The sequence below is a fragment of the Sitodiplosis mosellana genome, unplaced genomic scaffold (genome assembly GCF_009176505.1).
Source record: "Sitodiplosis mosellana isolate CC-2019 unplaced genomic scaffold, AAFC_SMos_1.0 Smas_scaffold_17, whole genome shotgun sequence".
Classification (NCBI taxonomy): domain Eukaryota; kingdom Metazoa; phylum Arthropoda; class Insecta; order Diptera; family Cecidomyiidae; genus Sitodiplosis; species Sitodiplosis mosellana.
Window position 1 is genome coordinate 268,399 of NW_022595259.1, and position 27,770 is coordinate 296,168.

Below are 27,770 nucleotides of genomic sequence, written 5' to 3' on the forward strand. Positions count from 1 at the left end.
AATCGAATGATACACAAGCCTTCATTGGATGACGATCCACACTTTGATGGAATGACGAACAAAAACACTCTGTTGATAGCTTCTTGGAAATTGAGGTTAAGTTGACGAGAGCGACAGTCTAAAATGAGAAAAGTTATCATTTTTAGCAATACACTTGGTTTTTTGTGATCTTTTTAGACTGAATGAGACAAAATCTGGAATTTTTTTTTATTGATCGTTAATTTTGTTTATATTTTATGCTACATTATGGCTTTCCCAATTTCATTCCAAGAGCTAATTTTCTTAAGCTAACTCTAAATCCATTCTCAAAAGATCCTCATATGAAAAATTGTTCGTACGAAAAATGGCGTCTTCTCAAAAACAAATACAATTTTATGCGCAGCGAAAACTTCACTTTCGGTTCAATACTTACTTCAAGAAATCAAGAGCTTTTTCACAATGTTGGGATATATTCCAAGTTTGAACAAAAAAAAATTGTTGTTCAAGCGAATTCTAAATGAATTGTGTAATCTTTTCGAATCGAAACGCCGAGAGTCAAAGTCCAATGATGAAATTTTGTTGAATCACGCTCTGAAATTATACTGTCCCATTTGACATTTTGATTCGATGAATGCGTTTAATCGTCTCTGTATTCAATCTTGTTCGTTCAAAACATTGATTTGATCAACAAGCACTGAAATTGAATAAATTCTCAATTGAATTGAAGGAAAAATTTGACAAAACCCGACTTTAGATAAAAATGATAACAAATTAGATTGAATTTTCTAAGTTGATTAGAATTACAAATTTCGAAGAATCTCAAATAGAAGGAATGAGATTTTGATTTGAATTGCATGCATTCAGCTCTGACAATTGTTGCATGAATTAATTATTTTCAAACCGTCAAAGCGATATGTTTGAAAGAATTCTGTGCTTTGTTTGAATTGGAACAGATTCTTCGAACGATACATTTGTCTACAAACCTCAGCACCATTTCCAATGAAATTTCCTTTCATAGAAAATTTCTTGTTCAAGATTGACATATCGATGTTTGATTCACTACTGAAAATGGACTAATGATTGAATTCAACGAATTCTTTGCTTAAGAAATTGAACATTTTTGTTTCTTCATTCAAAAAACGTTTCTTAAAAAATTTAATATGACGGAAATAAGAACAAAACAACTATTATGATTGGTATTCGAATAACTCCCTTGAAATTTTCTATCAAAACTTGAAAACTGTTGTAACTATTGCCTTGTTTTCAAATTCATGATCTCCTTTTGGTTCTAATCTAATCAATGATGCTGATGCTTAAAACTAAATAAATTAAGTCAAATCGCTTAAGTCGAATGTTAGTTCGATCGCAAACATATTTTAAGTTACTCAATGTCGGCTGTGAATTTCGGGTCGTGATTATGAATGTCGTTTGATGGTAAGCAAGCCAAGGTCATTCCATCAATGTCCTTGGTGTAAGCATACGCACAACATCGTCCGCCCTTTTGGTTACGTCGAAAACACTGCCAACGTATGTAATCTTTGCTCTGTCGACTCATTAGGTATCGATTCCCACCATGAGCCAAACTTTGTCCTCCTTTCGGTCCAATTATGATGTTTGCTTCAACGTTGTAATCTAAGAACGAAAAAGTTTCGAATTTCGCCATATTTGCTGTCCCATTTTCTGAACAAGATAAAATATTAATATGCACAATCTATACAAACCGTTGTCGTCAAGCGGCACAGCGTTCATTCCAATACCAAGACGTCCTCCAAACGTTCCTCCCACTGCCTTTTCCCCTTTCGGCTTTGCAGCTTTCACTTTAACTGCTCCCAGCTGGTCATCGACTTCGCAATCAGCATAACTCGCATCATTGCTTGCCCATGCGTTTTGACTCGATTGACCATGCTCATATTGACCGACGGTCAGATCTTCGACATACACGTTTTCTCCATAGGAAACTGTCGAATCCACCATATCTTCATCGTCTGAACCGTATTCGCATTGATTTTGTTCGTCGATGTCCCAATCTAACGAATTGTCTTCGTTGTAGTCATCGAACTCTGCATCATTCTTTCGATTGATCGCACGTGAACCAACAGCACGTTTGTTGTTGTTTCGATCTTCGCGTTTTCGCTTCAAAGTCGTTGAAGCAAATCGAACTTCATCGCCCTCTTCATCATACTCTGGTGAAAAGCCCACGGCGCCCTCTTCTTGATCAAAGTTTTCATCCGTTTCGTCGTAGATCGGTGCCAATTGATCGAACTCTTCCTGACTCAATGAGATGTTCATGCTGTCCGGTACATCGTCGACACTCTGCTTGATTGCATTCGGCTTGACGCGAGCATTAGTTTGCTGGACTCGCCGCGAAACACTTATTGGTCGTGGTTGTTTCGGAACTGCTCGAGCTTTGTTCACCATTTGCGCTGGCGCTTTGACCTGCTTCTTTTGAGCAAATGGATTTATAGCTCGCTTCTGCGCCAGACGAGTGTTTGGACCCTTCTTTGGCTTTGCACCTGTGACCATCAGGTTGCGTCGTCGCAATATCATTCCACCATTGTCACTGTCGTTCCCTGGGTCGTAGATTGAACCTTCTGAGTCGCTGTCATCGACAACACGACGCGATTTCATCGCTTTCAACCCCTTCGGACGATTCGCTTTGATCACAACCGGTTGAATGGTTCGAGTGGTCTTCTTTGAGCTCGAATACACTTGGAACACGTTTGGCTTGCCTTCAATGGGGCGATCAGCCACGAGGTCATCAGCACGCTCCAATCCACTGATTTCAAGTATCTCGCCGATGTTGAGCAATTTGACCGCATCGTCGACGGTCACCTCACCAAAATAGATGTAACGCAAGATGTTCTGCAATGACTCGTACGTGATGTAGTCATCCATGAGCACTTTTGGAAATGAGAGAGAATGAAGGAAATCTTTGAGAATAAGCAAATCGGTGGTGAGTTGAAAGACAGAAACTCGCGGTTTTGAATCAGAATTGAATTGAGTTTAAGTTTTTCATTCTGATTCGACTTTTTTTTTATTGAGTTTCTTTGGAACTTGAATCAATTCAATCGAATGTTTTCAAATTTTTGAAGACAATTTGAACCAATTCTTGAAACTTCGAAATGATTACAGCGAAAAAGTGCGCAAAACTCACCTTGCAACGGCTTATTGATGTCGCAAACGCCGAACATTGCCTCGAAGTACGTCGAGCAAGCTGACAATGCTTGACGATGCGCCTTCAATTCTTTGCCTTCCACTTGAAGCGTCACATCGAAGAACTTCTCTTCCGTGTACAACTTCTGGAAACCTTTGACGAATTCTTCACCACAGCTGTCATAGATGATCTCGCACGATTCCCGTTTCGTTGACAAAATCGCGTCCAAATTCAAATCTTGCAAGCTCGTGGCAATGTCCATGAACTGAGCGGCTTGCACGAATGTCTCCAACTCGGTTTGCTTCATTCGAACCAAGCCATGGTAGATGTAGTGCAGCACGTTCTTGACTGTTTCATACGATGCACCTTGCCATTCGACTGTTCGGATTGATGAAAATGCAGAAGAATCGAGTTAGCTTTGAAACATCGGATATAAAACACTATCGAATTGCTTTTTTATTGAACGAAAATCGTGGAATTGCAGTCAAATTTCACCGAATTGATGGGAGAATGACAATGAATTTCGAGGGAAACAAAAGCAATCTTACCTTCGATCAAATCGCAAACAGGGAGCGTGTCGAATTGTTCCTTGAGTGCTTTGGAAACAAATGACAGAACGTGTCGATGTGCTTTCAACTTTTTGCCTTCAATGAGGAACGTGAGGTCGCATTGGTGTTCCATGTCATAGAGCCGTGCGAAGCCATTGGCAAAAGCTACATTTCGATCTTTGAAATGCACGACAAACGTGGGATCGACACACAGCACTTCCACCATTTTCGCTTCTTATCCTCAGCGATCAATCGGACACCTTTTGAACAAAATGCATGAAATGAAAAATTAACACTCTGTTCAATCGAAACAATAACAATGAATTCAAAAGAGAAACACAATAGCAATCAATCGAACATTTGATTTATGAATAGCTTGACTTGAATTAGATTCTATGAACTGAACGCATTGTCTTTCGTAGTAAACAATGAAACGCTGTCATTCGAAGAATGAAGTCGATTGACTTGAACTGTTGACAGAATTTCTTTGAACAGAAAAAACTGAATTAAAATGGTCTATTGAGAGTTTTCAACGAGAATCATCTAATTGTCTTGAAATAGTCCGAAAATTGCACACAATTTTCAAACTTTTCATACTAATTCCGTTAACACTATGCAAAAATGACCAAACCCAATTAGAAAAAATCACAACTTTTATGCACATTTTGATGAAATTTAACGGAGAATGTTAATTGTTCTTAGGAAAAACCACTGTTGTAATTCAAATTTTTTTTTTCATGCAAATTTTTAATTTAATCTACACAAAAATGTCTTTTTTCTTTCAAAAATTATGAATCAACTGCAAAAATTTGCATTCAAAACTCATCTCTTTAAAGAAAATACGATTTTGAACATGAACAATCACAAAAAACTCACAAAATCTTGGAAAAATGGTGAAAATTGGCAATTTATTTGCGAGAAATGTGAAAATGTTGAAGAAAATTATAGTAGTTTTGAAAAATGCCCCAGAATTCTGAACAGAAATCACTAAACTGTGATGCGAATTTTATTTGTCTGATTATTTTAAACTTGAGTGCTGTCGAGAAATTGATCTTCATCAGTCGGAGTCTGCACGCAGAATAACACCTGTTAGTATCAGAGTGTTACACCCACGTCGGAAATGCATACGGCAAAGGATAGAAAGGGAAACGACGCATGATGTGTATGTGTGTAGTTTACTGGAAAAGGGAATTTAAACTGATCGCACGCATAGGAACTCACATTTTTGTTACAATATTGGGTAGAAAAAGCTGAGGCGTGACCGTAGGAAGGTTGTATCTAACATATCTTTTGCTACGAAGAACGGCATGTTTGAGTGTGTGTGATTGAGTTGATTTTTCGGCGTGTGCAATCAAACTTATGCATTCGTATATGAAAATTGATGGTGCCTTCAGGAGAGAAGTAACACACTTACACATGTTCACAGTCTTCTCTATGCATTAGTTGGTTTGAATCGCTAGCAATACATTCGAAACCTTATCGACGTGTTTGTAAGAATGAATCTTCAATGCTGGAAAAAGAAACTTGAGCTCATCGCACGCAAAATTCATATATTTTCTGCAATGATGGATAAAAAGAACCACCAAGATGTGACCGTATGATGATTCACATTTTCGTACCGAACAATTCTTTTGCTCTGAAAAAAGCATTCTTGTGTGCATGACATGCACTGCATGTCTTACTCCATCTTACTTTTCTGTGTGCGCAATCGAATTTATGCACAAGTTTCTTGTCCACGAGAAAATTTACGATGTCACCGTAGCACAAACATACGTCGCAGTAAATTCAGCGACGAAACCAAAATGGCGCAAATGAATATATTTTCACTTTAATTCTACTTGAATGTACGTACATACATTCCTTTTCAATTTGATACAATGGAAAAAAATGTTTCTAATATCCCTTTGTTCCTGGTAACGTTTGTTTCAAACGACACAGAAAAATTGAAACAATTTTACTTACTCATTTTCGCAAATATTAATTTCTATTGAAATAAAATCGAAACTTTTCTAAATTACTAGAAAAATGTTTGCCACACAGGGAGAACATGTTCTCCCTGTGGGCATTGAGATGGAAATGAGCAACACCGTGTGTATGTGCAATGACTGCATGTAAAAAATGGCGTCTACTTTTAGGTGTTGTATTGGTGAATTTGGCGCGATCGAACATACGTGAAATTTTACGGTACTGACGCCTATATCACATATATCGCGGTGACATATATCGTGGTGCATTCAATGACGAAGTGAAAAGGCGCGGATTTGATTCCATTCAATTTAAAACAAAGATTTTTTTTTCTTCACATCCATTTACATTTCGAACAATGGTACCCTTTTTACATATTTTTGCACATATTGCTCAATTTTCATATGCAAATATGCGAACCGATGAACGACTTAAAAAGCTCTGTGTTCTTTTTGTTGATCATAGAAAGTTTATGTTTTCACAAACAATTTTTCGGTTCCGTTTCTTTATACAAAATGAAATTTCGTTTTGTACATGGCACTGTTGTGTGTACGGCAGATTTGTATGAGGAAATTGAAGCGACGTATAAAAGACTGACACACAGAAGCAAATATGCAACAGATCAATTTTACGGCCCTGTAAATTCTTCTATTTTGTTCAGAGAAAAAAAAATGCGAATAAAAACATTGAGCATGATTATTTTGTAGCAAAATTGTTCTTTTAAGTTTATTTCAAATTTGGTTGGGACACAAAGATAAGGTGATTTTGAATCGACGATTCATTGTCTGGACGTTCAAACGATAGACGAGAAATGGTGCATCACATAGTTAATAAGGTCTGTATCGATCCGATTCTGGTACAGATTCACGTTGCACTGCTTCGCGTGCTTGTTCACGTGCGATGTTTTTGATCATTTCAGTTAATTCGGCGAATGGTCGAATATTGCGAACATTTTGATGCTTGTTCCAAATGTGACGATCCAGAGATCGATCTGGCATCCAATTTCTACAGTACTTGCATTGTGCTGCAATGTGTCTGCGTTTCAGCCCATTCCGGCATTTCGTTTCGGCAAAAACGGCACGTCACCCAGTAAACGACACGAGAAGAATCTGAATACGACCGCTCGCTCATGTTGACCACCTTGGCTTTAACCTAGAAAAACAGTCGAATGCAATCAATTTCTTGTTGAAAAGTTCTAGTTATGAATGGATTTTACTCATATGTCGATTTTTTCACAATTTTTCAACGATTCGATTGAATATCGACTTAATTTTGAAACAATTATTCTGGAGATTCTCTCATTGAGATATAGTTTGACTTTGAATGGACATTTTGGCATCGAGAAAACCACTTCATCGATTGAAAAGTGTATCTTGTTCAACAAAATATTTACCTTTTTCAGCAAAACCGTTGCAATTCAATCTTGCTCAGTTTCCAATTGAATCTGCGAGAACTTTCAATCCAAAATCACAAAAAGTGAAATAATTCTATGGAAAAATGTTAGTTTTGTTGAGAAAAAAAAAAGATTTCCGGACGAACTGAAGTTCCCTTTGTTGTAGAGTATTCTAGCCGTAATTTCGCAATGACTATGCCGTGTGCAAATGAATAAACGTCAAAATGAATCGCGTAGATTTTTCTATCCTTGTAGTTGTGCTGCTCACCACTTGTGAGCTGCGGTGATCGATTAGGTAGAAAAATTCTAATAACACAACCGCAATTCACAAAATTTATGCTACGTGAGCTGTTTAGGATGCGTTCAAATCGAATCGCTTCAATTTTCCTCATTGTCAAGGAGAACATTCCATTCTTCTCATGAACGCTACGTTTTCTTCTATGCAACAAATAAAGCTTATTCACTGAAGAGTAAAAGTCTGTTTATTTTCAAAATATACTGAATCTGCTCTCGTTGCCATTTTTGTTTTGATTAGTCAGCCTGAAAAACAAACAAACAAACAATGCGAAAAATCGTTGGTCAAAGCGAAAAATGGAGCCGTAGTAAATAAAAAACGGTGAATTTTTTTTTTTGCTTTTATTTCATTTTCTGTTGAAAAAAAAGTTGTCCTTGAAACTGTGCGATTGCATGGCTTTTATTATTTCCATTGATCGAATTTCAAAGTATCGAAACAAGTGCTCTGTTTCATAGTTTCTTTGCATAGATCACCCCATTTCTTGCGCAAATATTTCCTCCTTTCATCAATTTGTTGAATTCATCGTCATGTATGTCAATATTACCGACAATGATCGAATGTTTGCGCAACACATGGCGGCTTATGGAACTTTTCGGCATTACATTATTGCATAAACTACACTGAATCATGTGCTTCCGATTTATATGACCTTTTAATGCTGACACAAGCATCTGGTTTGGACAATATTGGCACCAAATCCATTCTTCATATTCAGAAGTGGCAGAAGAATAGTCGAATAGTAATGTACTCCAGCTCATTTTCAGTTCAATACGGCTTTAACCTAAAAAAAAATGGTTAGATGCAATCAATTATTTATTGTTGAAAAGTTCTATGTAATAAATGGAATTTTTCTCAATTTTTTAATGATCAAATTAAATCTTCATTCAATTTCGAAACAAATATTCCGGAGAACATTTCGTCGAGATATAGCTTGGCTTCGAATTGACATTTTGGCATCGAGAAAACCACTTCATCGATTGAAAAGTGTATCTTGTTCAACAAAATATTTACCTTTTTCAGCAAAACCGTTGTAATTTAATCGTATTCAGTTTCCTATCGAATCTGTGAGAATTTTCAATCAAAAATCACAAAAAGTCAAGTAATTTTATGAAGAGGAATTATTTTTGTTGGAAAAATGATTTTCGGACGAACTGAAGTCCTCTTTGCTATAGAGTGTTCGAGATGTAATTTTGGAATGTTTTTTGCAAATGAGTACAATGAAGCTCACCACTTGTGAGCTGTGGTGATCAATTTAGTCTGAGTAGAACGATTTTAATTCTACAATCGCTGTGTATAACATTTATACGTTGTGAGCTGTTTAGGATGCGTTCAAATCGAATCGTTTCAATTTTTCTCATTGTCACGGAGAACATTCCGTTCCTTTCATGAACAAAAACGCTACGTTTCCCTACACAATGAATAAAGTTAATTCACAGGATCAAAAAAAAAATCAGTTCGTTTTCAAAATATACTATAACAACGTTTCATCGTTGATCAGTGAGAAAAGTGGAGTCATTGTGAATAAGAAGCATTGAGTTTTGATTGTTTTGTTTGCTTCTATTTCATTTTCTGTTGACTGAAAAGTTGTCAATGAAAATCCAATCAAAATTTGCATAGCGTTCATTATTTCCATTGTTTAAAATTCAAAGTGCAAAAACAAATGCTATGTTTCATGGTTCTTTCATCAATTCATTACCCTATTAGAAAATAGTCAAATATAAAATGCATGAACTCAGTGACACCGCCTATATTTACAGCTATGAGTCGTTATACGATGAAGCACTTGAATGTGTTGATGACGTGTATTTAACATAAGGCGTTCAATCGCTTCAATCCTTACACACAGAAGCAATGTATGTATGATTGTACGTATGTGTCACCATTTGGCACTTGTTCAAGTGGCATTTTATTGGAAACCATTTCGTTTGACATATCCATTGGAATGTTGGAAGCACGGCCGAACATTCATTCTAAACACGAATTTTCAGCAACAACAACAAGCATGATGTTTGACACGTGAGTTGTTGCAATGGTTTTCTGTTTCTGATTAGATTTGCGAGAAAAATTGAGTTGATTCTAATTCTGGTGTTAAAATTCACATTTTCGATGAAAATGACAAAATTTTGTTTGAAAAAAAAAAGGTGAAACTGTGATATTCTGATGGAAAAAAATTGATTTATCAATCTAGACTAAGAAAGTGTTGTGCCGACTGACATAAGTCATGAGATGACTGAAAAAATTGAAATGTTTACACATTTTCTGGAGAAAATCATAACATTTTTTCGTTGTTTTGTTTATTTTTTTTTTTCAATGAAAATCGTAGAATAAATCATTTTCTGATAAGAAAACCTAGAATAACACATACGAATTTCTATTTCCAGCGACCGACGCTATGGCCAATTGGAGCACCCTAACCTCACATTTCTGATTGGACGAAATACGGTGCCGACATTACACTTGCCAAGCGTCGCATATAAATCGAATGAAATCGACACACGTTTGCGTTGGCCGACTTGCATTCATTCATACAATGTCGATAATGATGGCCACGGGTAAGGCAATGCCACAATTTGGCATCCAAACCACAACAGCTGATAGCAGAGTGTTTTACAGGCAAGAGAAGGGATTGATATTTGAGTGGTGGCCAATGTCATTAGGCAGCGAGTGCAATTAAGCATCGAAACGTGTTCCATTGATGTGGAGATGGATTGTAATCGAGTGGTTTCGCAATACCTGGCCCTAACGAGTGTGTAAAGTCGAGGTAAGTGGCAAAAGCAGCACTCATTTCTTAATAAACTCATCGATCCATTCGATTAGTCAATTTGGTGTTTAACAGTTTGAACGAGTGGTTTTGCTGCAAACAAATTGTAATCTCTTAAGAAAGAACATTTTTAATTTAAGGTTATTTATGTCAATACAAAACATAGAATAGAAATCGTGGCCCATTCAAATTCCAGTTTCGAGTAAACGAAATCATCTTTTCTTCGTGAAACAGAGAAAATGCATATTCAGAGGGACATATTAGTGAATTTAAACGTGTTGCTATTGTTCGCATGGGAAGCAAGATGTTGGTCACTATTCGGAAATTCGAGTGACGCAAACGAGGCCAACCAGATCAATTCATTGCGACCAGGCAAAGAGTCTGGCAGATTTATCATGGGAATGGGCATGCGAGATCCGAACCAAGCACCACCGCTATCGCACGACACGCCGCCAAGTCGATGCAAATGCAGTAAGTTTTTTTGCATTGTTTCGTTATCTTTCATGGAAAATACGAACATGTCCTTCGCCGAGTTATCGTAAACCATCCAAATTGTAACATAGTCTTAAAATAAACCACTTTTCTAAGAAAATACAAATAAGTCATACAGTCATACATTCATATCGGAAGATTTTTTCGTGTTCTTCTCAAATATGATATAAAAAACAACAGCTACTCTTCAGAGATTTGCAGAAAATCAGTCTATTTTTCCAATTGTTACAATTCAGACTATGTTACAATTTGGATGGTTTACGATACTTCTCGCATCGGCGAATCAAAGGAACTCTTTCAAATCAGAAGTTCTAATTATTCTTTTTGTTCATGAATTATTGCAAAAATCATTGAACAATGAACATTGGTCTTGTTTCAGGTTGTGGCGAAATCAACTATGGAGCTCGAATTGTTGGGTAAGAAAATATGGAAAATTGGCAATTCAATTGCTTTTTCTTTCAATGGATTCGTTTTTGAGTTGAAATTAATGGTTTAAAGTCAATTGAATGCGAAAAATTGTGATATATTTTGTACGAACTGAGACACTTGAATAAAATGTTGAATTATTTTCTTGCAGTGGAATCGAGACAGAGCCGAATATGTATCCATGGATAGCTCGATTGTCGTTCATGGGCCGATTTTTCTGTGCTGGATCGCTGATCAATGATCGATACGTTCTGACTGCGGCACATTGTGTCAAAGCGTGAGTTGAAAAGAGAATTTTTGTACCAAATTTACATACATCAAATTTAAAGTGAAAACAAGAAACCTTAGTAGTGCAATCGCTAGAAAATAGTTTCATGTTGTCACTAATTCTTATCATTCATATGTCATTTCCGTAGATACCTTTGGTTTATGGTCAAAGTGACATTCGGCGAGCATGACAAATGCAATTCGAATTCGGATCCAGAGTCACGTTTCATACTTCGAGCCATATCACAGCCGTTTAGCTTCACAAACTATGACAATGACATCGCTTTACTTCGGCTAAACGATCGAGTGCCGATTAATGAAGTCATTCGACCGATTTGTTTACCCAACCGCCGTGGTGAGTTGATGCAAATTGAATGAAATTCAATCAGTGGCAACAAATCTTCAGTCACCACGTTATGAATCAGTCAATTCTCTCTCACGCTGAAGCTTGAGCTAGACAACCAATAGCTTTGGCAAGTTGAAATTACGATTTTTTCAAGAAATCGATTTTCTATTCTCATTTCTAGCGTCGCATTACGCCGGCACAACAGCCACTGTTGCAGGCTGGGGATCAATGAAAGAAGAACAAGAAGTACTATCATGTGTGCTACGAGACGTCAAAGTTCCAATTCTAACCAATTTGGAGTGTGTTCATCGGTCAAGCTACACATCGAGCATGGTAACAGAGAATATGATGTGTGCGGGTTACTTTGGCGGTGGAAAAGACTCGTGCCAGGTGAGATTTTTCTTTGAGTAAATAGGACATTTTTCATTGAATTGAAAATTCGCTATTGTAAGTGAGATTCAGTGCAGACATTTCGTGTGATTGCATATCGAGCTGAGCTATTTACAAATAGCTGGCTGTTTGGTACATTTTGATTTTGTGACTATCGAACCATGTAAATTCATGTGAGATGATAAATTTGGGACACCCTTTTCCATCCTTTCTATGAATTTGTGTCATAAATTTATCATCTCACATGAATTTACATGGTTCGATAGTCACAAAACCAAAATGTACCAAACAGCCAGCTGTTTGTAAATAGCTCAGCTCAATATGCAGCCATACGGAATGTCTGATTCAGTGATTCTGGGTGGGAGAGTTGAGAATTTAGAATGGAGATTTCACAGTTGAAATTTAAGAATTGAGATTTCATTTTCCATTGGGTGTTGGCAATTTTTCAAATGACATTTACGCAAATGAAGCGATGTAGAAATGGATTCATGTCATGCAACGCAATTAATTCAGTTCAACAGCAAATCTAAAGTAGATTCTGGCTTTTACTTAACTAAAATCGTATTTATTTCGTTCTAGGGTGATTCCGGTGGACCATTGATGGCGCAACGAAACGACAAACGAATGGAGTTGGCCGGCATTGTTTCATGGGGTAAGTTTTCAGTCGAATCCATTTGGTTTCTTTGATGAAGACACGTCTCATGTGTGTTTCAAGGCAAGGAAGTTCTCATTAATGTATGCCATAGACAATGTCAATAATAATAGACACAAATGTCTCTATTCAATAAAAATAGTTTTCAAAGTGAATACCAAAGAAATAAAGGGAATAGTTCCATGTGGAACATAAGATCGTTTTCGAATTTTGCATACAAAAAATCAAAGTGTGACATTCATTCCGATAAAATTGAACCGATGGGAGTAAAAAAAAATGTATTAAAAATGTGCCAAGCTAAAAAAAAAACAAAGTAAATTTTTCCATACGGATTAGAACTCAAAGACTCAACTGTTTCGTTTTGTTCGGCAACCAATTCAATGCGCTGTTTTTGTTCTCAGCGGATCAATTCTTCGGTGGCAAATGTCCGAATCAATATGAATTTCACCAGAATTGTGAGTCGAGTTGAGATTTCCTTTAAAAAGAAACCAAATCGTTAAACGGCGTTGCATTTTTTCAACATAAAATTCCACAAAATTTCACATTTTAAACAAACATTCATTTTCCAGGCATTGGATGTGCTAGAGCAGATTACCCTGGTGTCTACACACGAGTAACGCGATACCTGAACTGGATTCGACAAAATACGCGTGATGCATGCTATTGTCGAAACTAATAGCCATTCGACGCGATCGATTCCAGTCTGAACGCGCGAGCTAGACGACAAGACATCGAAATAACGTCATTAAGGCATAATTTTAAGCAAAATTTCACATGTAATTAGCGTATTCAAGAATTCATTAGTGTCACATTAGGTTAAATTAGTTTTAAATTGTCTTTTGCTGATGTTGTCATAAGAAACCACACAAAAAGAGACATTTCCTATGAACAAATAAATCAGATCAATTTTGGATTTAGAGAGAGTCAAACGTGTGTTCAAGCTGAATAGATTCCGAATAAGCAATAGTTTGAATGAATGTCTCTTTTTAGTACATAGACAGTTGGCATTAATACAGAATAAGGAAAGAAAAGTTCCAAAAAAGAAAAAAAAAATTGTAGAAAAGTGACGAAAGACTGCATAAATAAATAAGATAAAAGCATCGAACAAGTCGTTTGAATTGACTGAATTACTGCGGCCTGAATCAAACATTGGCGCACATTTCCGATCGACAAAATTGCATATCGAATCAACAAAGCAATAATTATGTTCGTGGCAAAGTCTGTTATTCTGGCCGTTCTCATTGTGACACTTCAATCAGTCAGTGCCGATTCCATCGTCGAAGACGAACCCACCGAGCGATCTAGCAATTCGAGTGAGGCAGAGCCGTTGGCACAAACAAAAGTAACGCCGTCTCTAAGTTCTGGGTATTTCGGCGGACTCTTCGATGGTATTTTAGCCGGATATTTCACCCCAGCACGCAAAATGTGTAGCTGCAGTAAGTTTTAACCGTCAGAATATTCAAAATTCTAATGACTTTTCACTTGTTTCGAAGATCAAAAGGCGATTCTGGAATACTCCAATGTCATTTTCGATCGCTTATCGCCTTATGCCATTCGAATTGGCCATTTTTTACATTTCTAAGTGGCAATTTTTCAGTTACTTGCTTTGAAAATGACAACAATTCAGACTAAAATTAACGAGAATTCTCTTCATTTCAGGGTGTGGGCAAGCTAATAACAGAAATAACCAGCAACGTATTGTTGGGTAAGTAACGAAGAATTTCAGCATCAATCTCATTTTCATTATGACTCATGTTTTTTTTGTTTATTCCCAGAGGCCAGACAGCATTACCAAATGAATACCCGTGGACAGCAACATTGGAATACTTCGACCGATTTCGCTGTGGCGCCACATTGATAAACGACCGATTCGTACTAACGGCGGCCCATTGCGTGAACGTGTAAGAATTTGAATTGAAAAAAAAAACAATCCTATTAAAAGCATCACAATTTGCAATTTGCATAGAAAATTGGAGCATAAGCAATAACTAAAATTGAAATCCAATTTATTCCGAATCAAATATCGAATTTTTTCTTCCTTCTCGATCTATTTCACCAAAAACTTGCTGTTGAATCCATTCCATTGATCGTTTTTCACTAATTCTAGTTGGTTAAGATCAATGTTGCGCGTGACATTGGGCAACCACAACAGATGTGCTAACAACAGACACGAATGGTCATCATACGTTTCATGGACACGTTCACCGCCATTGGGTTCTTGGCCAATCTTCGGCCAAGACATTGCACTGGTTCGAATGGATCGTCCAGCGCCAATAAATGAATACATTTCACCCATATGTTTGCCTGAAACTAAAGGTACGTCATCATAAACGAGATCTGAAGTCATTTGAAAATTTTCCAATTCACAAAATTCAATTTCAGAGTCACATTACAGTACGTATGCTACACAGATGGGAACTGTAGCCGGCTGGGGAGCAACGTCTGAACACGGATATGCGTCGTGCACTCTACGAGATGTAGATATGCCGATTCTAAGCAACACCGAGTGTTTTGAAAACAGCTATTACAAAAACATCTCGAATATTCTGATGACAGATTACATGATGTGCGCAGGATATCCTGCCTCAGGCGGATACGATTCATGCCAGGTAAGATTATATTGTGGATATGAAGAGATTTTTCGTTATTCAATGAAACAAACGAACAATAAAGCGGATTTTTTCATTGGAAAAACATTTTTTTATAAAGAAGATATTTTTATGGAGACAAATCAACATTTTCTTCGTTTTAGGGCGACTCTGGCGGACCGCTGATGGTAAGAAGACCAAACGGACGATATGAAATTGTGGGCGTGGTTTCATGGGGTAAGTTGTAATATATGTTTAAGCAAGCACGAACCGCTGACCAATTGTCGCGTTGGCACACGCTTCTTGTTCGATTTGGAGAAAATGTTGCACTTTTTTCGGTATAATTGATACTTCTTTGTTTAGCATTCAGTTTGAAATTTATTTTTAAACAAATCAGTTATGTTTCACCCAGAAATTCTAAGTACGTGAGCTCTTATCCATTTCTTTTTTCTGTCTGCGATTATGAAAATGTTTGATGACAAATTTGGCTCAATATAATTCCAATAAAAACGTTGCCAGAAAATGCCTTTGGAATAGATTCAGTTGTCAAAGAGGAAAATTCCACAAACTGCTTCACTTTTTTATTCCAAGCAATATTTCTGTAGAAAAGTTCGTAAAATGCAACCAAATTTTGTTCCAATTAGAATTTCTCGACAGTCAAGATGTGTGTGTTATACATTCTGTCTATGATTGAGTTTTTTTTGCGCACAATATCAAAATAAAGTCAATAACGCTCATTTTTCGATCGCATAGGCGTTGGTTGTGCTAGACCAAACTACCCTGGAATCTATACTCGTGTTACGATGCAACTCAATTGGATCCGTCGAAATATACGCGAAGGTTGTTTTTGCCGAAGCTAAGCAGCTTGAGCCAATGAAAATCAACTCTTCAAGAAAAAAAAAAGCGAAATCAGTTCTATTTTCTAATTGGAATTCGATCAGTTGTTAAAATAAAAATTTAAATTCGTCAATGTTCATAAATTTAAGCCAAAAAAAAAAACGCTAAACAAAAGTGCTTGAATAGAAAACAATGAAAATTCGATAAAAGTTAGATTTGAACTGAAAAAGTTGGACAAAACAAAAAAAAACAAAAATGAAAAGAGTGATTCCGTTGACTGAGCGAAAAAAATCAAATTAAACAGAAAAAGTAAATAAAGACAAGAAGAATAAAGCGATCTCAGTTCATATAAAAAACGATGAAAAAAATTACATAGCAAATAGAATAAAAACACGGACAAATAAAAACAGTGCGAGAAAATGAATCAAATACGAAAAGAGACGGTTCATATTCGTTCCCGCGTAAATCGACTTCGAATACGCACACAAAGCGACAAGGTGTGGTGAATTTCCAAATGTCAAACAGCAAGTGTCACGGCTGACATTGGAACGTCGTTCACTTTCCAGTGCAGCGACGCATTTCGCAAAAAGCAAACAGGTACATCGAATCAGATAGTCGCAAAACGCTCAACACTGCGGACGAGTTTCGTTTGTTATCTCAGCACTGTGTTTGTGTATTGGTGTTCCGTTATGCTGTGTATCAAAGCAATGCAATGCGATGGGAAAAAAAAGAAGCCGTGCGACCGTAGCCATCTTGTGAAAACAGCAAATTGACGTGGAAAAAAGTGACTTTTTGTAAAAAGTGGAACTTTGTGTTGGTTTTTTCGGAAAGAAAACGAAATCTAATCAGAGTTATTCGATGTTTTTTTAACGAAAATCCAGCATAAATCGATTATCGAAGTGAATTTAGTTCGAATTGAGTAAATGTGATTGGCATAAATTGCATTCGTTTTTGGTGTGTATACAGTTTTCTAACTACAACGAAGAAGTCTTTGTCGTACGTTTCTTCGTCGTCGACCAATTTCCATTCAAAGTTATTTGAAACGAATGGCATTTTTACAGTTCACAATCGATTAGTTTTGCTGAAACAATGAATTTTTGTGCGTAATTGCTAAATGTGTTGGCGTAAATTGCATTGGTTTTTAGTTTTTGGTGTGTGATTTGATAGTTTGAACGAAGACCCAATCAAGATTGTAAATGTGGCGCAAGTTCTGATTGGAATTTACTGCCTTATGCCGATATCATAAGACAGAAAAGTGCAAAATCAGTCCAGAGACAACATAATCAGCACGGAAAAGTTCATTCGGTTCGAACAGAACGACACAATTTCCAAACATCTTGTGAAAAAGCACAATCAAGGTCTCAAAAATGGCGGAACAGGTAGAAAGTGACCAAGTGAACAAAGAATCGAATGTCAAACAAAATGTCGAACAAACCATCCTACATCGCGCAAAGGTTATCGACAAAGACCTCGCTGAATATCAAAAAAAATGCAAAAACCCAGAGAAAATTGTAAGTTTTGTAATAAATTATTCAGTTTTTCATTTGGATATTTTGTCAATTCTTCGTCAATTCGGAATTTTTCATGGCTTCCACTGAATTTGCACCATTTTTCCTACCATTTCCAAAGCCGCCTTGTTACTCTTGTCATTTTTTCCTTAGATTATCGTAGTTTTTGAAATGTTGAAAATGAAATTCTTCTTCTCTGAAAATTTTCCAACATTTTTGTCCTGAGTCTATTGCAATCTTCTCCATTCCATTGAACATTTTCTCAAATTTGCCGCATTTTTCTTTTAACCAGCACGAAATTCCATGGGACAAAGTCCTAGGTTACATTGCATACATGTCTGAACGTTTGACTGATGAAGAAGGTCATCGATTTAGCGCCAGTTTCATAGGCTATTTGAAGCTTATATCGGTGAGTAAATTCATTTTAATGCCATTTTTTCGTACAAACACTCATAAATATCTGAACAAACAGATAATGGTCAAAGAGCCACCGGTCGATTTTTGCAAGAATTTCAATAGGCTAACAAAACTGCTGTGCAATTTATGCTCAAAGATTGGTGAGCAGATCACACTCTACGATCGAGTATTGAAAGTTTGGCTTGAACTACTCGAATTGGTTCCCAATCAACAAAAACACACCGCACGGCTTAAATACGACAAGGAATTGTAAGTAAAGCCATTAGTTTGTTCAATTTTTTTATCTGAAAATTTGCAAAATAAAAGAAAATGCCAACGTTTTTGCTTTTAAAATCAGATTCCTTTGTTTCAACTGAAATGTGTGCATCGTTTCCATTCATTTCGCGCATATTTCAATCTCAATTCTGCCTTTTCCCAAATTCATAGCAAAATGTGTGCACAATCCATGGCCAGTGCCAGTTCAGCCTCGGTGCAACACAAATTACTTGACATCATTCGTGCATATTTCGATGAGGATTCGAAAGATCCTTCGGAATGGATGGGTGCGCTGTTCAAAAAGGTGCCGTTCCGCACAAATGATCTTCATGATTACGTTAAAATCGATTACAGTTCGTTTGCTCAGAAGCAAATGTTGATCCACCGCTTCAACCAGCGGCTTCAACAACCAACCGTCTTCACGGAATCCGCTCGAACCGTGCAGATCGACAGTGAAATATTCACATTCGAGGTAAGTTTGCTTTCATTCCACATCGAATTTCGCGAAAAATATTCATTGTCATTAAAAAATCGTTGCTTTTGGATATGAATCGTCGATCCCGGAGAACATTTTCCCATGTGAAGTTTGAAATTCGTGAATTCGGTGCAAAATGTTCATGTTCTCATCAAAAATTCAATAAATTTCATTCGAATCCACGAAATTAAATCATTTTCTTGTGGCTTTTCCAACAACAGAATGGTGCTGGCTTCATCCATTTGAACGAGCCAGCCAATACTGTTGAATTGTGGGTACGATTCAACGGAGATGACTTGAAGGTGACCATTCGAGCAAAAAACATCATCAACATTCATATCGTGGAGTAAGTTTGCTTTGCAAGAATTCATCAATTTTTGATATTTATTCAATTTTGTATTCAACCAAACAGTGAAAGTTACTAAAAATTGACATTAAACGTTTGAATTTGTCGAAATTAACGATCATTCCATTGAAATCAACTAAAACTTGAATCAAACTAGCCAGCTTTAGCATTCTAAGCCTACCAGACTCCATTTGCAATGGTTTAAATTGTCAAAGAAAGGCGAAACTCTCTAAAAAAAAACCTTCAGGCAGAATGAATAAATTGTGTTTTATTAATCGATTCGTGTGATTTGCAGCTATGGCTCACCATACGCAATCGAAATGGTGTTCAATCTAAATTCATCAGTGCGAATTGAAACGGCACAAGGGGATAAGGCCAACTCGCAAAAGTTGCTAGGCAAAAACATCAAAGTGAAATATGAATGTGGATTTCTCACGTCACAATTGCAGCCGCTGCTTCGCAAAATGGTGAGTTTGTGTCAATTGGTTTCGATCAATTATTATTTTTGGGGCAGATTTTTCGATTTACACGTACATTTCATTTGGAATTTTCGTCATTTTGTTTATCTTTTCATTGTTTGTGCGTCACTCTCTTCGAACTATTTCAAAGTGTGGCATTTTTCGAAAGAAATGCCCATCCAAAGTGTTTTATATCGCACATTTTAATTGGTTTCTTCCTCAATTTCCATTCGCAGTTCAAAAAAGAGGCCGAAATCATTTCAAGCGAGCAGATGAAGGATGATTCAGAGGTGATGGAGGATGATTCAGAGCAAGATTCCGATATTGAGATAGTTGAACTCGAAAATGAGGTACAAATTGCATCGGCAACTGCAAAACGAATTAAACCGATCGAAGTTGAGCCCACATCAAGCTACGCTTCTACAACGCCGGTGAAGATGATGAAACCGTCTGATTTCGTTGATTTGGTGAGAGATGATTCACCACCGGTGGTCGTGAAGAAGGAGCAAAGAGTGCCAAAAGAGTCAAGAGTGTCAAGAAAGCAGCCGTTCGAACCAAGACAAATTGAGGTCGATGAAGTGATCAGTTTGTCGAACGATGAAATGGACCAGAGTCCCAAGAAGAAACCGATCAAAGTTCTGGCCGATCATACAATTTCAACGAGCTCATTTTATGCGAGCGAGAAGAAACCTGATATTCACAATGCATCATCATCATCATCGTTCCCGAAACCCATGACAAGCCAGTCGAATCAAGCTCCAGAGCAGAAACCGACAAAGCGAAAGGCAGCTCAAAAAGCGGCTGGGAGCATTAAGAACATGGCTGATAATGTATTCGATTTCCCAGTCGAATCTGATGAGCCAAAGGCCAAAGTGAAAAGAACGCCACGCAAAGCGGTTCCACCACGCAAATTCACGTTACCACCTGTCGCTGTGGCCAGCAGTCCATTCAAACGAGAAGGACCGAAACAAGCGCGAAAATTGTACCGCGAAACAGACATCATAGATGTTGAGATGGTCGAAGAAGAGAAACCGAAAAAAACAAACGTTTGGCAAAGCGATGAATTGACTGGTGGAAGCTTCAGAAGCTCATTCAACGGTGATACTCAGAAGCAGAATAAACGTGTTTTCGACAATTTGGGTCGAATCAATGAAAATGCTGCCGTCAACAGACAAAGCGCAAGCTTTTCCTACCGGGCCGCATCATTATCGCGGAAAAAACTACAATCAGCCGATTCAACCATTGTGTCAAATGTAAGTAAAACTAATTTGGCCAAAACGATCCTTTTCATTGAACATTTCCGCTTTAAAAGGACTCTCGATTGAATGATCCGATCTCTGTTGAACCATTGTTTTGGATTCAAAGCATTTTCTAGATAGAATTTAATTCAATTCAAACCGTTTTTGTCGTAGTTCGATTCTTCTTTTGAAAAACGACTTGATTCGATCGAATGTTCCAGTTCTCTCATAGATTCTTACTTTCTGGAATCTTTTTTTCCTTCAAAGATTAGGATTTCATCGCTTGGCATACATTTCCCTACTTATCATCCAATTTCTGAACGTTTTCCATTGAATTTTCTCAACTTTCAGGAATCCAATAATGCGCTCGTCCACTTTGACGGTTCAAACGATGAGAACATCGATGCAAATTCCAACATCAAAAGCTGTTTGTGCGGGAGGCTTGATGCCAAAGCAATCGATGATCTGAAGACGATTTCTCAGTTAACACATAACATCCTCTCCACAGTGGACACCAACTCGAGACAATGTCGATGCACACCGTCGATAGGATCATAGTCCAGCTCAAATTGAATGCAAGCAACGAGAAAGCAGCCATCGTGCAACTCATTTAGCTGGCGACGATGTGCTCAAAGAATCCAATAAACTGAATCATTGATCCAAATAGGTTAGAATTATTGTGAAACTGTTGAATTTTTGGTTTCTAAATTAATGAAAATAGTTGATTTTGTTTTTGAAAAAGAGCTCGTTATGTCCTCAAAAGCGTATCTTTCTCATCAATCCATTAACCGTGTATTTATCAGTCGCGAGATCGATCTGGTTGAAAGAAATTAAAAAGAGTTACTACTTTAGTTTTTTTTTTTTGATGAAATTGATTTTGTTCAAAAAAACAAAAAAAGATTTGTTCCAAATGTCAATGAATTGAATTAGATTGTGAATTCTCATTTCGTTCAATGGAATGAGAGTTTTCGTCGTTCATCATGTTTTGAAAATTTGCCTTAATTTATCCAACTAGAATCAATCTTACTAACAATATTTGAGTCGTAAACGATAATCACATTTCCCCATGAATATATTGCTGGTAGTCCGGAAGACAGCCAATGACATCTCTAAACCAACTTATTGAATCATCGAATATTTCGAGTAACTTTTTTCAATCGTGTGTGGCTTGAGTTGAATATAATCAACTTTACGGCGACACTAGCAGCTTCTCTGCGCACACACATCGTAGAAGAGAGTACAAAAATCATAGTATTTTGGCAAATGCATCGAGTAATCACTGCGAAACATCAATATGTTTTGGCTAACGCGTAGTACCGGCCCACAAAGAAGCTGTTAGCGTCGTCGTAAAGTTGATTATATTCAACTCAAGCCATACACGTTTGAAAAAAGTTGCCGAAAATGACAATGAATCAATGAGTTGGAATTGAGATGGCATTGACTGCTATGTGTCAAATGACTTACATTTAAAATGTATTGTGGCACTTTCCCTATGCATTTCCCAAGTCTTCATTTTAGTAGTCTTGTCACTGACGAGTGCACATTTTTGTACATTTGAGCAATTAAGCGAATCGTAATCACTTTCAAAAAACAGCTCAGAGGCATAACCTTGACTTGAGAGTGATTTCATAAGAACTAAGAAGGCACAAAATTTATTTATTCGTTATTCATATATATAAATATTTACACATCCAAATGTTTCCAATGAAAATTAAATTGAATATTTTTGCTGAAATAAATCTCATGGAGAGTAATTCAATGGAACGTAGCCAGGGAATGTGTTCATATTCATTTGTGTTTTGGAATGGCGTTTTGTCCGGTTCAATTCTTCAAAATTTCAGAAAGACGAATTCTTATTGAAAAATTGGAATGGGTAAGACGAATAGCCGTTTGAAAATGGAATAATTCGCCATTTCGAAGTGATTCGTCGATTGTTTCGTTGGCATATTTCGTACTTGAATCTTTCTTTCCTTCTTTATTCGATATGAAACGACATGGTTGTGAAAGTAACTTGACGAGTTAAACAGGAATCACCTTTCAATCCGAACGTAGGTCAATCTTGATCATTTGCATTGTCAGTTCTAGAGAATTGTCTACATACAAATTTTGGCGGCAAAAATGCTCGAAAAATGCAATCAATTCGAGAGCATGTCAAATACACTCTTTATCTCTTTGAATTCGTTAGCTCACGTTCAACATGCATCACTGGCATTCAACTCACCCAACGATCAATGCAGCCTCATACACACTCAACTCGTTCGTCGAACAATGTTCCTTTTGTTGACAGGAAGAAATCAAACATCAATAGTTCCCGATTGTTGTTAAACACACCACCTCCTCTGCATACATACATGGTTGCCTGCTTTACACCGCTATTGCTAGCGTCATCAAGTTTTCAGCTGTGTGCAACAGACAGTCTCTTATCTCAGAACCAAAGCCATTTTTTTGACAGCTTACGTGTTAAAAATTGTGCCTTCCCGTGTGAAATGTGCGTATGTCATGCATCAAACCAGTTTAATCATTCGACTGGAGAGGATGAACGTGTAGAAGACACCGAGACGAGAGCTAGAAGTGCCTTCAAAAGTGGATAAAATTGGCAAGTCGAAAGTAGTGGCGTGAAAAGTGAGATTTGGAAAGGTAAAAAATTCAACAATTTCATCATTTTGAAGCATTTGAAATTGAACTTATCTCATTATAGCGTTCATAAAAATCATAAAATGTGATTTTTTTGGAAACACACGACATATCTTTCGTTCAAACAAAGAATATCATGATTTTTTTTTCGCATGGCTACAGTTCGCCTATGACTGAAACCATAACAAAAGTGAAATCTCATAGAATCTCATATCGCTGAATTTTGTTCCAAACCGGTTGCTATTTCGTCGGAAAAATACAATGTGTTAAGGTCATATTTTGAACATAGGTCATTTTGTATCAAAGTAGCCTCCAGTCGAAACATTGAAAATTGTTCAACGATCGTTTAAAGATAAATATCAATCGAATCGTTGACCATTTTCTTATTTTCCAGCTGTTCTTCCCTCTGAAATCGCTCACAATCCTTGGAAATGGAATCCACAGTCAAAGACAGAGGCAAAACCAAAGTATTGACATTGAAGAACATTGCAGAACGGTTGGCTTGTCACCGAAATGAGGCCACAGAAAAACAATTCATTGCCTCTTTGCTTGCAATTCCGGTAAGATATCCAATTTGATACTAAATAAAAAGAATTACATTGGTAATCCCGAACTTTTCCGTACCGTTGGCCTGCGTTGTCTGTAGGTACTTTTGGTTATTTTTTGTGAATTTTCTTGAAATAAAGGCAGTGAAAATATAATAATGAAAATAAAGTGAAAAATCGGTCACTCTAACTGAAAACTCGACAAATTTGTATGAGAGGTACCAGTAAACCGATTCCTATTGGCTTCAAACTTTCTGAGGTTTCATTTTTTGGAGAAAAAATAAGATTCTGAAAGTTTCATGTTGATCGCATTTGCAGAAGTTTGATTTTTTGTCCTCAATTTTTGTTGAAATTTTCTTGGAAAAAATTGAGGGCCAAAAACCAAACTTCTGCACATGCGATCAACACGAAACTTTCAGAATCTTATTTTTCTCTCAAAAAATGAAATCCCAGAAAGTTTGAAGCCAATCGGAATCGATTTACAGGTACCTCCCATACAAAAGTATCAATTTTTTGAGGTTTTTCTTAGGGCAAGTACCCCAGGATCAAATCGAAAATGGCTCATCTTCGAACTTAAACTAAGTTTTTCGAATACAAAACTTTTGGCGTTTCCAGATTTTGATTATCTCAATTATTTTTTGAGTTATCGTGTTTACAAACAGCTACGACAACGACAACGACAACGACGGCACACGAACGGAAAAGTGTCTCAAAAAGTGGTTTTCTACGCGTTTCATGAGTTTTTATGATGATCTAAGCTAATTTTGCGAAAAAAGTTTTCGGGACCAATTCCTATACTTTCCCTTGACACGTTGTGTACGGAAAAGTAAAATATCTGGAAATAATTCCAACGAGAATTTAAATCGAACTTCTGTTTTGTTCACACCTCAAATAGAAAAACCACGCATTGATGGATGACATTCAAACCGACATTGATTGTCTATGCGACATCACCGAATTGTTGTGCAACGCGTCCGCAGAGTTTGATTTACTCGCCCAATTGTTGGACGCATGGTTGCGATTTCTTAAAAATATTCCAAGCGCAACGAAGTACACCATTTTTCTGGTGATGGACATCAATGAATTGTAAGTTGAATCAACAGAATCGTATACTTTACCTTATGCTTTGTCTTCATGAAATTCATCATTCTGAAGAGTAATCGATTCGCCAAATTTCAACCGAATAACGTGCACATCAATTTGGTTGATTTTTTTTGACATTGGATCCGATTCCGGATTAAATATATGAAGTAGATTTCTCTCTTACTTTTCCGCAAACAAAATTTGTTAGGAAATTTATAAATTTAATCAAGAATTAATTGATTTTTCTCTATTTCCAGTCGAAAATGTGCCAAACTTTTCTTCGAGCTTCGGTCGGCTTCGAAGCAAGCGCAAATTGTGAACGTTTTGTGCTCTTATCTGGAGCACAACAAACAAAAGATGACTGATTGGCTGAAACAATTGTTCCATTGTATCATTCCGGAGGACGCCCTTAAAAATATGTCATTTTATTTTCGCGATGAGACTGGCACCTCGGACTACAATCGCTGGATGGTTTATCTCATCAACAAATACGCTATGGTATTGATTTTGTTCTTTATTCATTTTGTGCATGAACAGTTTGTAGGATAAAATGTTGATTTTTTTTTTGTCCCTTTTTCCATGTCTTTTCCTAGCGTTCTCAGTTCGACGACGAAGAAACCGATGATTCTCCACATGGCATCGTTCAGTCGACCTTCTATGGAGAATCCATGAATGCAGTATTGCGAAAGTTAGCATTGGATGGATCGAAGAAGTCAGTTAGTGAATGGCAATTGATCCATTCTTCGGATAATGAAGACGATCAAGATCAAGGTGACGATGCACCAGTTGCAGTACCATCGATATTAACGGAGCTAAATGCTAAATTGCGTCGATTTTCGAAATCCAAATGCACGGTTTTTCAAGCCGAGCAGAGTCCTAAAGCGAATGAGTCACCAGTACATCAATCACAGGTTTGCCTTGAAGAGAAACCAAATCGAAAACGGAAATCAGCACAAATTGCAGTGGATCGTGTCAAAAAGCAGCTGATAGACGCTGCCATTGATGTTGTAGAAGTAAAAAAAGATGTTTATGACTATGATGAAGATGACAACGAGCCAATGCTGAAAAAGAAACGCCAGGTTGCACAGCCAAAGAAGAGAAAGAAGCCAGCATCATTTCCACGAGTTAAAATTGAGCAGATGAAAGAAGAAGAACGACCGGAAAAATTGTACACGATTCGAGTGAAGAAACCAGTTGGTGCACAGGCCAAAGCGATGGCTGGAAGAGTCGAAAAACCTATGGAACAAGTTGAAAAATCGACAAAATTGTCAAAATTGTCTATTCCTGCAGTCAAACAGTTGGTACATTCCCCCGAATACTTGGTGAATGAAGCTGAGTGGTCAATGAATGAACTTGAGATCCCAGTGAACGAGCCAAAAAAATCGATCAACGAAACGAAAAATGCGTCAAAATTTCCTGATGTTGCAGTTGAACCGAGTATGGTCAAGCTGTCGATACACTCACCTGAAATCTTGGTAAACGATGCTGATTGGTCAATGAACGAACTTGAGATCCCAGTAATAAAGTCAAAAAAGACAGTAAAAACAACGAAAAAAGCAGCCCAAACATCGAAAACGCCGATGGCAATACCTAAGGAAATCTTTGCGAACATTGAGAAAATCAATGCGACAGTCAACATTGATACCAACAACCGTTCAGATCGCCCCAAAACCAAATGCAAGTCGCGAACTAAGAACACCATTGCCGTTAATTCATTGAAGAAGCCAGAGCCAAAGAAAAAGGTCCAACCACGAGAATTGTACACCGAACCCGATCCAGAGTTCGATGACATTGTCTTGTTGACGACAACAAACAAAACAGAAATAGCCACAACAACTGAAACGGCAACAGAAGTGGATCAGACAGACGCAGCGAAAAATCAAGTGGATCGAAGTGCTCGAGAAACCGACACTAGCCTCAACACCTCATTTGATGACGACCTGGTCACTAACACAACTGTTTCAATCAAAATCGATGCCACTTCTTCATGCCGTACACCATCCATCGAAAGCAAAGCAAACTGTGACACTTTGCAAAGCGATTCTATTGCAATGCCCGACTCAACCAACGATTTAATTGTAAGTCGATCGCTGATTCAATTCTAAGCAATTTGAAAAAAACATTGATTTTCATTAAATTTCATTTAAAGGGCATCACTGATGTTGAGCCATTTTCCACCGGAATGGATTTTGAGACCATGGATGCAAGTGATGATTCCTACGAATTCCCAAGCCACCCAGACGATTCGAGCCACTCCCTAAGTTGTGAAATCATCGAACAACTGAAAATTGCTTCAAGTGCTATGTGTCGCATACTATCCGTTTTGGATCAAAGCACACGGAATCGCCGTTACCAAGGGTCACCACATCAACAACGGCTCATGCAATGAATTCATTCCAGATAACAAAGTGATCACCGATTGGACATGCATTGAATCGTCGAGCACCTTTTTTTCTGAACCGTTCGTCGGTTTTCATTTTTTTTTTCATCATTTTTTAGTTTTTCAATCACATTTCGAATAAGTTGACATTAAAGATTCGCTTCAATTGTTTTTAATCACTATACGAAAAATTTCATTCAAAAAGAAATGAAAGTACAGAAAAAATCTAAAGCTTGAACAAATATGAGTCATTTTATTTTATTTTTGTTTTGTTTTCTTCGGATTTTTTTTATATCAGTTTCAATCTTGCACATTGTGTGGAAGCGATTTTTTCTTCT

At 37.2% G+C, this 27,770-nt stretch overlaps 4 protein-coding genes across 8 annotated transcripts; 3 read left to right on the top strand and 1 right to left on the bottom strand.

The window, feature by feature from the left end:
* Nucleotides 1–1,102: 1,102 nt before the first annotated feature.
* On the bottom strand, nucleotides 1,103–5,742 carry LOC129568158 (longitudinals lacking protein, isoforms H/M/V-like). Of its 2 annotated transcripts, none has more exons than XM_055445732.1 (5): nucleotides 5,644–5,742; nucleotides 3,682–3,941; nucleotides 3,134–3,511; nucleotides 1,701–2,879; nucleotides 1,103–1,611 (listed from the first exon to the last, which is right to left on the bottom strand). In XM_055445732.1, the coding sequence occupies exons 2-5, from the start codon at nucleotides 3,905–3,907 to the stop codon at nucleotides 1,361–1,363; spliced, it is 2,034 nt and encodes a 677-aa protein (XP_055301707.1). In that variant the 5' UTR covers nucleotides 3,908–3,941; nucleotides 5,644–5,742; the 3' UTR covers nucleotides 1,103–1,360. The 2 variants fall into 2 exon arrangements, with proteins under 2 accessions (XP_055301707.1, XP_055301706.1); XM_055445731.1 differs by lacking the exon at nucleotides 5,644–5,742 and adding an exon at nucleotides 5,538–5,568.
* Nucleotides 5,743–9,270: 3,528 nt separating this feature from the next.
* LOC129568132 (transmembrane protease serine 9-like) lies at nucleotides 9,271–16,116 on the top strand. Its single transcript, XM_055445699.1, has 16 exons — nucleotides 9,271–9,350; nucleotides 9,716–10,095; nucleotides 10,330–10,566; nucleotides 10,967–11,003; nucleotides 11,165–11,290; nucleotides 11,430–11,635; nucleotides 11,808–12,016; nucleotides 12,596–12,668; nucleotides 13,238–13,333; nucleotides 13,928–14,104; nucleotides 14,328–14,373; nucleotides 14,444–14,569; nucleotides 14,776–14,984; nucleotides 15,051–15,277; nucleotides 15,421–15,493; nucleotides 16,010–16,116. Exons 3-16 carry the CDS (start codon nucleotides 10,335–10,337, stop codon nucleotides 16,114–16,116), a joined length of 1,944 nt encoding a protein of 647 aa, XP_055301674.1. The 5' UTR covers nucleotides 9,271–9,350; nucleotides 9,716–10,095; nucleotides 10,330–10,334.
* A 245-nt stretch (nucleotides 16,117–16,361) lies between these two features.
* Nucleotides 16,362–23,109, top strand: LOC129568186 (uncharacterized). Of its 3 annotated transcripts, none has more exons than XR_008687917.1 (9): nucleotides 16,362–17,604; nucleotides 17,894–18,010; nucleotides 18,074–18,267; nucleotides 18,445–18,745; nucleotides 18,970–19,094; nucleotides 19,390–19,561; nucleotides 19,789–20,805; nucleotides 21,142–21,457; nucleotides 22,976–23,109. XR_008687917.1 is itself a non-coding variant. In XM_055445795.1 (9 exons), exons 2-9 carry the CDS (start codon nucleotides 17,461–17,463, stop codon nucleotides 21,346–21,348), a joined length of 2,277 nt encoding a protein of 758 aa, XP_055301770.1. In that variant the 5' UTR covers nucleotides 16,362–17,047; nucleotides 17,155–17,460; the 3' UTR covers nucleotides 21,349–22,558. The 3 variants fall into 3 exon arrangements, 2 of the variants coding, with proteins under 2 accessions (XP_055301770.1, XP_055301771.1); XM_055445795.1 differs by lacking the exon at nucleotides 22,976–23,109 and having other exon boundaries at nucleotides 16,362–17,047; nucleotides 17,155–17,604; nucleotides 21,142–22,558; XM_055445796.1 differs by lacking the exon at nucleotides 22,976–23,109 and having other exon boundaries at nucleotides 16,362–17,047; nucleotides 17,261–17,604; nucleotides 21,142–22,558.
* Nucleotides 22,976–27,674, top strand: LOC129568185 (uncharacterized). 2 transcript variants are annotated; one of them, XM_055445792.1, is made up of 6 exons: nucleotides 22,976–23,427; nucleotides 23,819–23,984; nucleotides 24,865–25,055; nucleotides 25,310–25,550; nucleotides 25,646–27,130; nucleotides 27,202–27,674. In XM_055445792.1, the coding sequence occupies exons 2-6, from the start codon at nucleotides 23,856–23,858 to the stop codon at nucleotides 27,439–27,441; spliced, it is 2,286 nt and encodes a 761-aa protein (XP_055301767.1). In that variant the 5' UTR covers nucleotides 22,976–23,427; nucleotides 23,819–23,855; the 3' UTR covers nucleotides 27,442–27,674. The 2 variants fall into 2 exon arrangements, with proteins under 2 accessions (XP_055301767.1, XP_055301769.1); XM_055445794.1 differs by lacking the exons at nucleotides 22,976–23,427; nucleotides 24,865–25,055 and having other exon boundaries at nucleotides 23,823–23,984.
* Nucleotides 27,675–27,770: the final 96 nt, after the last annotated feature.